We start from the raw sequence: 14,743 nt of genomic DNA, 5'->3' as shown, positions 1-14,743 counted from the left end.
TGTCCCCCTAATGGGTCTGTGTGTCCAGTGTTGCGGAGTGAATCACTGAGGACTGTGCTTTGAACTCGGAGCTTCCTGCTCCCCTCTCTCATCCTGTACAGTAATTGCTACTTCAAAGAGAAAGCCGAAAACCTGTCGGATCATGTACAATCCAAAGGCGCTGCTTTTTCGAGAAGACACATGCACCTGAGAACTTTATACCTTGGCAGTGTGCTCCAGACGAGATTCCTCTCATAGTCAACCCACCCTCCTCTATAAGCAGTGAGGGGAATCATGGGAGAGGAGGCAGATGAAGCGGAAGAGCTTACAGTCTAACTTCTGAGGAACCTTGATGTTGCGATATGGTTTTCTTCTAACATTTTGCTCTGTCCTATAACTACAGACAAGTCATGGGCTCAATGGTTAACACCTCAGTCTAGAAGAAACAAGGTCCTGGTATGGAATCCAACTGGAATACATACATAAGGAACTTGTAAGCTCTCCCCCCATGTTCCATCAAGGTGGTCCTACACTGGGCATAGACATGATGATGAAGAAGAACCAGTTAACACCTCAATCTATCATTAAGGTCCTGGTATGGACTCCAACTGGAACACATAGACATAAGGGACTTGTTTGCTCTACCCCATGTTCAATCAAGGTGGTCCTTCACTGGGCATAGACGTGCTGATGAAGAACCAGTTAAAACCCAATCTAGCAGCAACAATGTCCAGGTATGGATTCCAACTGGAACACATGGACATAAGAATCTTGCAAGCTCTACCCCCATGTTCCACTAAGGTGGTCCTACACTGGCCATAGACATGATGATGAAGAAGAACCAGCTGTCACTGTTCAGAGTAATGTAAATTTTCTGTCCTGTCCTGTGCACACGCAAATCCATAGCTGTGTTAAAGCAATGGCCAATGCACTTCTCTGTGTTCCTTTAACCAACCATGTAAACAAAGCCATGTAAAAGACCCTCCAAGGTTTTTAGACTGTGACTCCCACCAGAACAACCATGAAATGCCACATCAAGCATCCCCAACCGCCAAGTTGCCAGCTAATATACCCAAAGCCATGTTGCATGGGACCCCAGACCCAGAGACAATGAGGCTGGGGGTCTCTCTACCAACTCACCTAAGTTGACAAAACTCATGACCATGTCAGCGTCGTTGAGGAAGTTGCTGTCCTGTTGGACAGCTAGTGGTGGACCTTGCGTGGTGAAGATGGGCTTGTATGGATAGGAGAACCCTTCCGCCTCCTCTTCCTCCACTGTCATGGCATTGTATAGGTCCAGCATGAACATGGGAGCGGAGTTCTGTTTGCCATACAAATGTGGACGTGGTCTATGAGGCAGCCCCAAAATGGACAAAATCTCCCTCTGCATCTCCCGGCGCTCCTGACTCCGTAACCTTCTCTGGATGAAGCTGGAGTGGACCTCATTGTCCAAAGTGAAGTCAGCCAAGATGGTCCTTAATAACAAGTAGCCGCAGAGGAGCGCAGAGCCCGTCTTGTGCACCAAGAAGACATTCATTTCCCCTAGATCTGTAGGCTACGGCTTATAGCACCTGCACTTCTATCAGAGGGGAGTTCATAAATATGAGAGCATTAAATAAAGCAGTGCATCTATAGAAGTCCTGGGGGCTCTGCTGGAATTTCCGCACGTCAGCTGAAGCCGCGCATGGCTGGAGAGTGTGTACAGACGGCACCCACAGGAAGGTGGTCGGTCCTGAGGTTTTCTTTTCCTACAGGTTTTTGATGCGTCTTCACTCTTTCCCTAGCAAAGTCTAAGTGGTGGTTTGTGAAGGCAGCAGACGAAGCCAGCAGGGGACTGAATGTGATGGGAGGAGCAGGCAGAAACCAGGAGGAGGGAAACTTACAGAGTGAAAAAAGAGAAAAGAAATAAGTTTGGTGCGCTGCTGCTCCATCTCATCAGGTTGATTCTTTGGGAGATGTTTGGAAGAGGGACTATTGTAGGAGAAGGGTGGGCCACGTCCTGCGGGTAATTCAGAGTAAACAGATTAAGGCTTGTCTGTGTGTCTTCTGCTATTGGGGAAAGGATCAGGGGGAGGCAATTAACAATGCTTTCATCTGCTGGAAGAATAAAGGCCCCGTCTCACTTAGCGACGCTAAAGCGATCCCAACAACGATACGACCTGTCAGGGATCGTTGCTGCGTCGCTATGTGGTCGCTGGTGAGATGTCAAACAGTGAGATCTTACTAACGATCGCAGCTGCGATCTCACTGTTTGACATCTCACCAGCGACCTGTAGCGACCTGTACAACGATCTCACATGGGAGCTATTATGACGATTCAGTGTCTGAGTCGTCAACGAGGTCGTTGGTAAGGTGTCAAACACAGCGATGTGTGCTACCCAGCGGGACCTCAACGATCAAAAAAAGGTCCAGGCCATTCCGACACGACCAGCGATCTCACAGCAGGGGCCTGGTCGCTGCTACGTGTCACACAAAGCGAGATCGCTACGGAGGTCGCTGTTGCGTCACGAAACTTGTGACTCAGCAGCGATCTCGCTTAGTGAGACGGGGGCTTAAGAGGTCAACATCAAGCTAGTCAGGAGTAATCAGGATCTCTGCCTGCAGTCGGTGCGCTCAGTGCTGCTCTGATAAGGATCACAGCATCCATCTATGCACCAGCCCCAAAGACAATACATTTATTTATTTGTCTCGCTTATATAGCGCCATTAATTCCAATTTACAGACATTATCAGCATCAATGTCCCCATTGGGGCTCACAATCTAAATTCCCTATCAGTATGTCTTTGGAGTGTGGGAGGAAACCGGAGAACCAAGACAAACATTGGGAGACCATACAAACTCCTTGCAAATGTCCTAAGTGGGATTTGAACCCCGGATCTCAGCGCTGCAAGGCTACAGTGCTAACCACTGAGCCACCTTGCTGCCCTACATCAGCCCCAAGTACAATACATCAGCCCCAAGTACAATACATCAGCCCCAAATACCCATCACAGCCTCTGAATAGCTTGTAAAGAAGTAACCCAGAAAAGAAATCCACATGGTTCCTTACACATGGCCTGGGAAGGCTGGGTGATAGCGAGGAGCATATCTGCGCAAATTCAAATTTGGTAATTGGACCAAATTTCAGCCAAAAATTCGACTAGCCTTGAGCGACGCACGCCATGACGTAAGAGTGAAGATGAAGGAGGAAGACAACGCGGAACAGAAGAAGAGAGTGGAGGAAGCTGTGAAGAGGACCGGGCAGGTGAGCGGCCAAATGACTATTACCTTTTTTTTACCTCGACTATTACCAAATCAGCATGAGAAAATACTCGCAGATCGGCACTGCCCCATAGTATAACATTGGGCCAAGTGCTATCTGATTTTTAATTGGATTGCTCACATCCGATTTATATGCTTATGTGAGCGAGCCATCACACCCTAATAAGACCCTGATCAGAGTGGGGTCCTTTTTTCTTGGCTGTGTAGGATAAAAAAATAAGTTTCTCCATCTTCTCCATTCAGTCTGTCCATAAAAACTGTGATGTCACCTGTGTGGGGTCCAATGTTTTTCATAAACCCATAGTCACGAATAGGCGTATGCCATCTGATTGTTGGAGGCAAATCATGCATGCTGTGATTTTGTTTCCTCAGACCACTTGGTCCTAGTAAAAAATCGGACATGTGCACAGCCTCATTGAATAACATCGGTCCGGGTGCTATCCAATGTTTTGATGAAACATACTCGAACCAAAACTACGGTCATCTGCATAAGCCCTAATGCAGCTAATTGGTTACTGAGTGGCAGGTGCAGTGCACGGGGGTGTGGCTTGGCCAGAAAGTAGACATGGTTTAACCCCTTACCGACATTGGGCGTAATAGTATGCCGCTGTTGGTATCCCTCCCTTTGATGTGGGTTCCGGCGGTGAGCCCACATCTTTCCCGGGACATGTCAGCTGTTTTGAAAGTAATATGTTTGCCCCATGATTCGCCGTTGGAAGTGTTCTTGAGGCTCTACTTCTCCTTCCTCCAAACAGGGCGAGTGAAGTTGATACCGAAAAGTTCTATTTTGGTCTCATCTGACCACATAACCTTCTCTCATGCCTACTCTGGATCTTCCAGATGGTCATTGGCAAACTTCAAATGGGCCTGGACATGTGCTGGCATGAGCAGGGGGACCTTGTGTGCCCTGTAGGATTTTGATCCATGACGCCGTAGTGAGTTACTAATGGTAATGTTTGAGACTGTGGTCCCAGCTTTTTTCAGGTCATTAACCAGGTTCTCCCAATCAGTTCTGGGCTGATCCCTGGCCTTTTTCAGAATCATCCTTAGCCCACTGGGCGTGATCCTGCATGGAGCCTCAGACCGAGGAAGATTGACAGTCATCTTGTGCCTATTGTATTATACGGCATCATGCTCTCTTCCGCATCTGAAATCCGCTGGCTCTGGGTAACTCTCGACTCTACCCTGTCCTTCAAACCGCATGTCCAAAATCTTGCCACCTCCTGTCGCCTCCAACTCAAAAATATTGCCAGAATCCATCCCTTCCTCCTCCCACAATCTACTAAAACTCTTATGCATGCCCTCATCATCTCCCACCTGGATTACTGCAACACCCTCCTCTGTGGCCTCCCTGCTAACTCTCTTGCACCACTCCAGTCTGTCCTCAACTCTGCTGCCCAGCTATTCCACCTCTCTCCTCGCTACTCCCCTATTTCTCCCCTCTGCAAATCCCTCCACTGGCTCCCAATTCCCCAACGAATCCAGTTCAAACTACAAACACTGATCTACAAAGCCATCCACAACCTGTCCCCTCCCTATATCTCTGCACTAATCTCCCGATATCTTCCCTCACGTAATCTTCGATCCTCCCAAGACTCCTACTCTCCTCCACACTATTTGTTCCTCACACAACCGCCTCCCAGATTTTTCTCGAATATCCCCCATCCTCGGGAATTCCATGCCTCGGATGCTTCAGACGGAACCTGAAACTCCATCTCTTCAGGAAAGGCTACAGCCTGCAATAACTATTCTGCCGCCTCACCACCACCCGAGCTGCCGCCTCACCACCACCAGAGCTGCTACCTCACCACCACCAGAGCTGCCGCCTCACCACCACCAGAGCTGCCGCCTCACCACCACCAGAGCTGCCGCCTCACAACCACCAGAGCTGCTGCACCCCCGACCTTCTGTCTCTTCCGCATTATCCCGTAGAGTGTAAGTCCGTAAGGACAGGGTCCCCTCCCCTCTGTACCAGTCTGTCATTGTAAATTTGTTTACCGTAAACGATATCTATAACTCTGTACGTAACCCCTTTAAAAAAACACCATTGGAGGAAACCCTCCACTAAACTAAACAAAAAAACACCAGAACACAGGCAGGGATGCTTACCTGTTCAAGGCCTCCAACAATTGCACTACCCAGGGTGCACCAGGCCCAAATGAAGATAGCGAAAACACAGGTGCAAATAATACCGATGCAGCCAACCTACAATCAGGAATTGGCTGCTTGGAGCACCCGTGCAAAAAAATAGTCTGTATGTGGCATGTTCACACAGGAATGCAAAGTATATGGTGAAAAGCCTATTAATGACGCCATATATATAGCGGGCTAACCATGATGCATCCTGTGTGAACAGAGGCCACAGTGTACAGAGCCATCTAGGGCCCAGGCGCACCCTGGAAAAATGTACAGTGCACCAAAAACATAACAATGTATGCAAGGTATTGGTTGATATTATGGCCACAATATTGAAGCTGCCAACCCACGTCAAGGGTCCTTGTATCTTGGCAGTCCTAATCTAAAAAAACACCATTGGAGGAAACCCTCCACTAAACTAAACAAAAAAACACCAGAACACAGGCAGGGATGCTTACCTGTTCAAGGCCTCCAACAATTGCACTACCCAGGGTGCACCAGGCCCAAATGAAGATAGCGAAAACACAGGTGCAAATAATACCGATGCAGCCAACCTACAATCAGGAATTGGCTGCTTGGAGCACCCGTGCAAAAAAATAGTCTGTATGTGGCATGTTCACACAGGAATGCAAAGTATATGGTGAAAAGCCTATTAATGACGCCATATATATAGCGGGCTAACCATGATGCATCCTGTGTGAACAGAGGCCACAGTGTACAGAGCCATCTAGGGCCCAGGCGCACTATTTTTTTGCACGGGTGCTCCAAGCAGCCAATTCCTGATTGTAGGTTGGCTGCATCGGTATTATTTGCACCTGTGTTTTCGCTATCTTCATGTGGGCCTGGTGCACCCTGGGTAGTGCAATTGTTGGAGGCCTTGAACAGGTAAGCATCCCTGCCTGTGTTCTGGTGTTTTTTTGTACGTAACCCCTTTCTCATGTACAGCACCATGGAATTAATGGTGCTATCTAAATAAGTAATAATAATAATAACAACAATAATATTGTCCTGTAGCCCATGCCAACCTTGTGCAGGTCTACAATTTTGTCCTTTGTGTCCTTAGACAGCTCTTTGGTCTTGGCCATCGTGGAGAAGTTGGAGTGTGGTTGATTCTGTGGACAGGTGTCTTTTATACAGGTAACGAGTTCAAACAGGTGTAATTAATACAGGTAATGAGTGCAGAGTAGGAGAGCTTCTTAGACTTACGGTACCTTCACACTAAACGATATCGCTAGCGATCCGTGACGTTGCAGTGTCCTGGCTAGCGATATCGTTGACTTTGAAAGGCAGCAGAGATCAGGATCCTGCTGTGATATCGCTGGTCATTGGTTAAAGTTCAGAACTTTATTTGGTCGTCAGATCGCCGTGTATCGTTGTGTTTGACAGCAAAAGCAACGATACCAGCGATGTTTTACAATGGTAACCAGGGTAAATATCGGGTTACTAAGCGCAGGGCCGCGCTTAGTAACCCGATGTTTACCCTGGTTACCAGTGTAAAATGTAAAAAAACAAACAGTACATACTCACCTTCGCGTCCCCCGGCGTCCGCTTCCTGCACTGACTGAGCGCCGGCCGTAAAGTGAAAGCACAGCAGTGACGTCACCGCTCTGCTGTTAGGGCCGGCACTCAGTCAGTGCAGGAAGAGGACGCCGGGGGACGCGAATGTAAGTATGTACTGTTTGTTTTTTTACATTTTACACTGGTAACCAGGGTAAACATCGGGTTACTAAGCGCGGCCCTGCGCTTAGCAACCCGATGTTTACCCTGGTTACCCGGGGACCTCGGCATCGTTGGTCGCTGGAGAGCGGTCTGTGTGACAGCTCTCCAGCGACCAAACAGCGACGCTGCAGCGATCGGCATCGTTGTCTGTATCGCTGCAGCGTCGCTTAGTGTGAAGGTACCTTAAAACTAACAGTTCTGTGAGAACCAGAATTCTTGCTGGTTGGTAGGTCATCAAATACTTGTGTCATGCAATAAAATGCTATTTAATAGTTTAAAGAAATTTACAATGTGATTTTCTGTTTTTTGTATTTTTAGATTCTGTCTCTCACAGTAGAAGTGTACCTACAATAAAAATATTAGAGACCTCTCCATTCTTTGTAGGGGGGAAAGCTTGCAAAACCAGCAGTGTATCAAATACTTATTTTCCCCACTGTATCTGCTCCAAAATTCTGTTGCAAAAAAAAAATGGTCCAAAAATAATTCAACCAAGAGGTGGTGCAGAGTCAGACAGAAGTTTTAAAGATGCGGCAAATATATCACCCATAAGGAGCCGCTGTGGGAAATTTGGGGCATTTCAAGACTGTCGAAGCTAAATCCCCATACAATAGACGTTTTCCTAATGCATTTGCCATCTCCTTTGACTCCTTCATACACAGCAATGTTTTGCTCGGCCGAGTGCTCCTGTTTCCTCTATGAGAGAGCTGCTCATAGACTCCTTTTGTGAATTGGTCGTCGGATATTCAATGTGCCACATCCTTCTCTTCCCCAGCATTACCTTCCAGGGGTGAGTCGGGAGGTCTCCATAAAAAGAAGTCTATGGAAAAATTAGCTGTTAATTAGCCATCCGATTTTCTTTCATTTGAAAAGGATTTGTTTTTTTTGGCAGCTTTATGAGACGCTAGAAAGCAATTTTCCTAGTCATGCTGCAGTGTAATTTCACAAGTCTGCTGTATCATTATAAAGCTGGGCGATGCCTTCTGTCAGCAGTGATGGTAGCGATACACAGTAGAGTTGAGCGAATATGTTCTGAATCGGTCGCCGAATCTGAATTTGCCATATTCGTGCCATATTGGTACCCTATCCGTGCCGAATTTATGCTCGATGATCGGTCCCGAACATATTCAGTAATTGGAACTAGATTTTTAAATATTTGCTGAACTCTAGTCACCAGTTTTCCAAGAAACTGATATAACTAAACAAGCAGCTGAATAGACTCATTACAATGGATGTAACAGCGGATTTGTCTACACTCTGCAGTAGGATTTAGACTTTTTCCTCAAGGGGCTTTTGGGAACAGATCCTCTCCAAAATCCACCTCAAAAAACACGTTGGAAACTGCAAATCTGCAGATCGCATACATGTGGTCACGTAAGCGACCACCCGCATGGAGTATACTGTACATCATGATCTAGCACAATGTCACAATTCAGCAGACCACAGTCACAAAAAGTGAGACCGGGCAACGTTCACACCGAGTGCCCGATTCATCAAAGCAATTTTGTCAGAAATCTGTCATAATTTACTTTGAAAAGTGCCAAAATTTTTTTGCACCTCAGACTTGGGAAAATTCTGCAACTTTTGGTGTTTTCACCTCAGTTTCTTTCAGCTATGCCAAAATGAGAGGCGCTGGGCGGTACAGGGGCACTCCATGACACCACTACTTGTCTAATTCATGATGAGGAGCATGCCACTCGCCAGACACTCCTGATTCACTAAGAAGAGGCCCTTCAGGAAGAGGTTCTGAAGGCGACTTTGCAGTCGTTTGCCATTGGCATCTTTTTCCTATACTATTATAGATAGCCAGCTCCTTCAAAATGAAGCTGCCTGAAGAAAGAACATTACTTCGTTTAACCACTCCAAGGTTTTCAAACCCTGAAGTGGTTAAAATTGACATAAGCCAGAACATGTGCACAGCAATGTCGTTTATACATTGAGGTGCATTATCTCCATCTTTTGTGGATACACCCACATGAAGAGGTTTTTAAAACCACTTGGTGGAAAAAAGAAGGTCTCTTTCAGGCTGATTCCATCTGGTTAAAAATGTCGCAAAACCGCCTTAAAAATGAACACAATGCACAGCGACGTAAAGACGACATTCAGTTTTTTGTTACTTCCTTTAACAGCTTCAGGCATGGAAAATGAGCACAAAAACGCCAGCATAAAAAAAGTTGCCATCTTTTTCCTGACGCAGCTTTGCGAATGTAAACTCCAGTGGCTCTGTCTTCGGATTAAAGATCCTGTGTACATGTAGGAACTGAGTGGAAACTTAACGTTTTTGAAAAGTTTTCAGATTTCGGGGAGGATTTGGAGAGTTTCCGCTCAGGTTCTGCTAAAAAAAAAACCTTAAAGGCTTTTCAGAACATTAGTGTTATATTGTTGAGAGCTGATGTCCAGGAGTCGCTTCTCCCTCCTGTCTCCTGATAAGGACTGATCCTTATCATGTTAAATACTGTGGGATAGGGGTACAGAAATAATGAAGACACAGATGTCAGGAGCAGATAGCGGACATTTACATATGGGTTGTCTGATTCTCTGTCTGCCTGCTATTAGAAGGATCAGCTCGCATCAATAGACATAAAATAGTAATTGGATGAACCATTGCTACCTAATGCACCATAAACATGTATGGTATTTTCTAAGTACCTGTGCCGATGAGTGGCAGGACCAATTATTGTGCTGCTTATCTCAAAAGAACAGTGTCTAAAATTGCAAGTTTATCTACATAGTAGACTATGAAGTCTACCCTGCAGAAATTCTGGGACATTGATAGGCAGGTGAAGATTCCTGGTTGAATTTTGGTTTTACTTCCATTTAAGTCAATGGGAGAAAAGTACAAAAATGAATACACAATAAACACAGGGTGCCCAAAAAATGATTCAGCATAATTTCATTTACTTCAGAGTAACTTAAGAGGAGCAAGACTGCTGTGTTTTCCATAAGGGCAACTCACAGAATTTCCATAGCAGAACTGGATGGGAATGGAGGAGAATTATTTTTTAGGATGTAAGAGGTGGCTTGTAGCCACATTGCATCCAAAATAAATGTGCAACATCAATGCACCAGAGAGTGGCAGGAAAATCACATACAGATGTCTCCTCTTTCTGCTCCCTGAGCAGATGATGGAGCCACTATTACTGAGTTTGTGCACAAGTATGTAATAAATAAAAATCAGAAAAAGTTATAACATTACAGAGCAAAAATAATGTCAGAAACCTGGCATAAAGCAATTAATAAATTCCCCCTTTATGTAAAATGTTATAGGAAATCTGCCTTCAAATATACCGTCTCTAGAATCCTGCTATATACTGAAATCAGCTTTAGGACATATAGAAAAAAATAGTTATTAAAGTACATGTAAAGGTCTTGGTTGCCTCTAAAATCATGCAGTCCTGACACTACAGGACAGTTCCGGTTGCATGCATCGCAAAGCAGTGCAGAAATAAACCAAGAGAATCACACCTCACTTCCCTGCGCTTGCAGCCTTGAAATGTGAGAACTGGGTGGTCTATATCGCCCCCTTAGCGATTTACAGCTCACTATACTATAACTATTTTTTCTATTATACGCTAAAGCCCTCCATACATATGAGATTGCTTTTTCGTCCAGCAGCTATCTTGGCTGTCTCTCCGATATACTGGAGTGCTCGCTCTTTTAAGCGCTTGTGTTCTCTGATAGTGCCAATGCTAAACATGTCTGGCGATAGCTTATTTCAGGGAGTACAAAAGAAACAGCAGTCTGAAATTGGACAAGCTGGATTTTTAAAAGGGATAATCAAGAATGTAATACAATGGCCTCCATCTCATACTTCAAATTTCTGCCCACCACAGTCATTTTTCAGGTGGGGCTGCAGTATGAAGAAACACTGCTCCTGAGACCTGTGTCTCAATTCACAGAGGAGCAGAGGAGAAGGGCTGTAACATCAGAAGAATTATATCTCCTTGAAAAAATATTTTTTGCTCAGTTAGCCAAGGAGAAGATTTATTTTTTTGTCATGTCACTGCCATTCTTCTTGGCTAATGCAGGTCTTGGGAGCAATGTTTTTTTAGTCTCCAACCTGTCCTGACATGTGACTAGCACAGTCGGCCATTTAAATGTGATGGGGGCCATTTTATCATTAATAATTATTATTTCTCCAGGGCACCCATAAACATTAGACTGTTGACAAAAACACATAGATATCGGCAGGTTCGATCAACATTAATCTACTTGGGGCTTAAAGCTGGCCATACAGAATAGATAGCTGTCAGCCGACAACTATCTCTCCTGACTCAAATATACATATGACCAAACGTTCATATATTCTCAACAAGACAGGAGAATTCCGCTGTTAGACAGCTCTGACAGTAGCTTGTTTCCCCTGAAAACATAAATGATGAGGCATTAAAATTCCAATGATCTGATTCTTCTCTACTCCGACATCATATGTCGTGTAGTCTGGAGGCCTCCATACACATCAGATACTCAACGGGGCCCACTGAATTGCCAAAACTTTCATCTAATTTGTATGGGTTCAGTGTGGATCATCTTTAGAAAGCAATTACTATAACACTAAGGCGCTAGGGATGGTATATTTTATGACAGGTTCACATTTAACTATAAACTGTTCTTTAATGTAGAATTATTCTTTTATATATATATCTACAGGTTATGCCAAAAAATACCCAATAAATGCAGGATGTCAGTTGACAATATCACTATTCTTCCCATCAAAACCACAAATACCATGATGGAGCTGACAGACCCCATTGTAAGTGATTGTTGTCTATTGATGGCACTCATTGTGAGAATGATTCAGCCATGTCACGTTTTATCATACAAGCGTGAACACACCCTAAATATAGGCCCAAAATTAAAATTGGACATACAAGGTATAACTATAGGCCAAATATTCAACAAGCCGCTATCGCTGCCCCATACACATGTATTGTTGGCTGCAGAATGAGTTATGTAAGAGTCTGTCAGTGAGCTCAATCTGATGGTCTGATGGGAGAGATTCTATCTCTTCTCTTTTTCTGACTTTTTCTCAAACCTTATTTATGACCACTGCTCACATAAAAATGTGCTGGGAAACAAAAAGCCTGTAAAAGCTAAAAATCTTAATAAAACCCAATTGCAAATATACATTTTGTCCCAAAATGCATGTATTTAAATATAAAAAAAAGTCCCCAAAAGTGGGCATCCCCTTTAAGAGATCCTGATGGTGCAATGTGGATCCCAACATATATATATATATATACACTCATATATACCATCCATATCAGTTTCTACATCTTCTATGTGGATGGTGATCTGGTCTGGACAGTTCCTGGGAGCTCCCAAATAAATGGAGGTCATTATCAGTGAGAGGAATCTCCCAGACCTGAGACACTGATTCAAATGCAAATAAGCAGTGTCTGTGTGGTTTATCAGGAATATCTGAGATGTGTGTCTCACCTAATCACGGAGGCGGAGGCTCATTTACATCCTAAAATCTCCTTACACCAACCATGAGTGACAGCGGACTCCCCAGGCTATGTTGTCAATGCACAGGGTGAAAACCATGATAAATCCGCAACGGAATCTGCAAGGGAATCCAAACCATTTGCTGCGAATTTTGCATTGAGTGGTCGTACCGTGACACCATGTTGACTGTTAGGTAATATCATGTATGGATGTACAATATTCCTATACCTTGTTGGCGAGGATGCTGTGGCCAGGCATTTCCAACTATCACCATAAGGCCACGTTCACACGTTCAGTATTTGGTCAGTATTTTACATCAATATTTGTGATCCAAAACCAGGAGTGGGTGATAAATGTAGAAGAGGTGACATGTTTCCATTATACTTTTCCTCTGATTGTTCCTCTCCTGGTTTTGGCTGCAAATACTGATGCCCTCTCGTAGTGTATCCTCACCCATCCCCTGCAGACTGTGAGCCCTCGCAGGCAAGGTCCTCTCTCCTTCTGTACCTGTAGTGTCTTGTTTTTGCTCATGTTTATTCTACTTGTCTATATTTGCCCCTTTTCACATGTAAAGCGCCATGGAAAAAATGGCGTTATAAAAATGTCTAATAATAAAAATAAAAAATAGTGACCAAATGCTGATAGTGTGAACGTGGCCAAACCATCTATATAAGAAGCAGACAGGCACCACTGATCTCCAGAGAAACAATACAAAGGTTGAGTATTTTACCTTAAGTAAAGCCATAAATACAATCCTACTACAACTATGGCTCGTATTTGTAGCGTTTCTGTGCTACAATAACAAGCAATTTACTCAGGAAAAAGGGCCACTGTCACCCCCTCCAGCCGTTATAAACTAAAAGAGCCACCTTGCGCAGCAGTAATGCTGCATTCTAACAAGGTGGCTCTTTTAGTTTTTGGTGCATGTATTCCCAAAATAATGCGTTTTATAAATTCTCCAAAATACCTTTCTTTCGCCAGGGAGGCAGGTCCTCACCCCCCTGCTTGAAACGCCACACTGCCGTCACTCAAATCTTCAGGGGCGCTAGGCGCCGCCCCCTCCACGCTGCTTTCGCATGAAATCCGGCGCCTGCGCTGTGTAGTACTGTATGGTGCAGGCGCAGTGAGCTCTGGCTTGCAGACTGCGCCTGTGCGGACAGTGCGGCCACCCACCTTGTGAATCCCAGCCCCGCAGTGTGTTATGCATTATGCAGAGTGCGGGGCTGGGATTCACAAGCAGGGCGGCCGCACAGGCGCAGTCTGCAAGCCTGGCTGTGACGTCAGACGGCCAGAGCTCACTGCGCCTGCACCAGACAGTACTACACAGCGCAGGTGCCGGATTTCATACGAACACAGCGCGATGGGGGCGGCGCCCAGCGCCCCTGAAGATTTGAGTGACTGCAGTGTGGCGTTTCAAGCAGGGGGGTGAGGACCTGCCTCCCTGGCGAAAGAAAGGTATTTTGGAGAAGTTATAAAACGCATTATTTTGGGAATACATGCACCAAAAACTAAAAGAGCCACCTTGTTAGAATGCAGCATTACTGATTACTGCTGCACAAGGTGGCTCTTTTAGTTTATAACGGCTGGAGGGGGTGACAGTGGCCCTTTAATCACTGAGGTGGGAACACGAGGCTGACGTGTTTCACATGCTACAGTTCTGTACTACACCTGAAATGCTTCTCTGTATCCGGATTTACATCATGTCTTATTCTCTAGTCACATCCAGAGCTGCATGTATTCTCTGCTGCTGATTTCTGGTGCGTCCCTGGATACAAATCATAGGAAAAAATACATATTTACAAAAAATTAACATTTAATAACAACATTCAAATCAATTGGAATATAAATAAATAACGTCTTCAATATAATTTCCATCATTTGCGATGCAATGGTTGATGCGCTGTACATTGTAGAAATAGTGCGGAGTCCTGGCAATGTGCTATAGAAGAAACAACAGCTTGCAGACTGCAGAGCGTCAGTGTGCGCCCCACCGAGGGAAGTGTCTGCATTTCTCCAGCAGATTCGGGAGGTTTGTTCACAGGGATGTATGCACTCATCACAGCGGGTGTAGAAGAGAAGGATCTGGCCTGGGATAGAGGATCCACTTATCTGGGCAGGAGGGAAGAGATAAGGACACTTGTGGAAGCATTCCTGCAAGCCTGACAGAGACCAGCTACAGATGTCTGCAGAATGAAACATCCTC

General features: G+C 45.1%; 1 protein-coding gene across 1 annotated transcript in view; it reads right to left on the bottom strand.

The window, feature by feature from the left end:
* The window catches only part of BMP7 (bone morphogenetic protein 7), a 150,292-nt gene extending 148,387 nt beyond the window's left edge, over positions 1-1,905 (bottom strand). Inside the window, exon 1 of the mRNA XM_077253139.1 lies at positions 1,120-1,905. Within this exon, the coding sequence (XP_077109254.1) occupies positions 1,120-1,516 (397 nt within the window). The 5' untranslated portion in view covers positions 1,517-1,905. The remainder of the gene's footprint in view (positions 1-1,119) is intronic.
* Between the last annotated feature and the right edge of the window lie 12,838 nt (positions 1,906-14,743).

This window comes from Ranitomeya variabilis, chromosome 4 (genome assembly GCF_051348905.1).
Source record: "Ranitomeya variabilis isolate aRanVar5 chromosome 4, aRanVar5.hap1, whole genome shotgun sequence".
Lineage (NCBI taxonomy): Eukaryota > Metazoa > Chordata > Amphibia > Anura > Dendrobatidae > Ranitomeya > Ranitomeya variabilis.
This window is presented reverse-complemented; position numbering and strand designations above follow the sequence as displayed.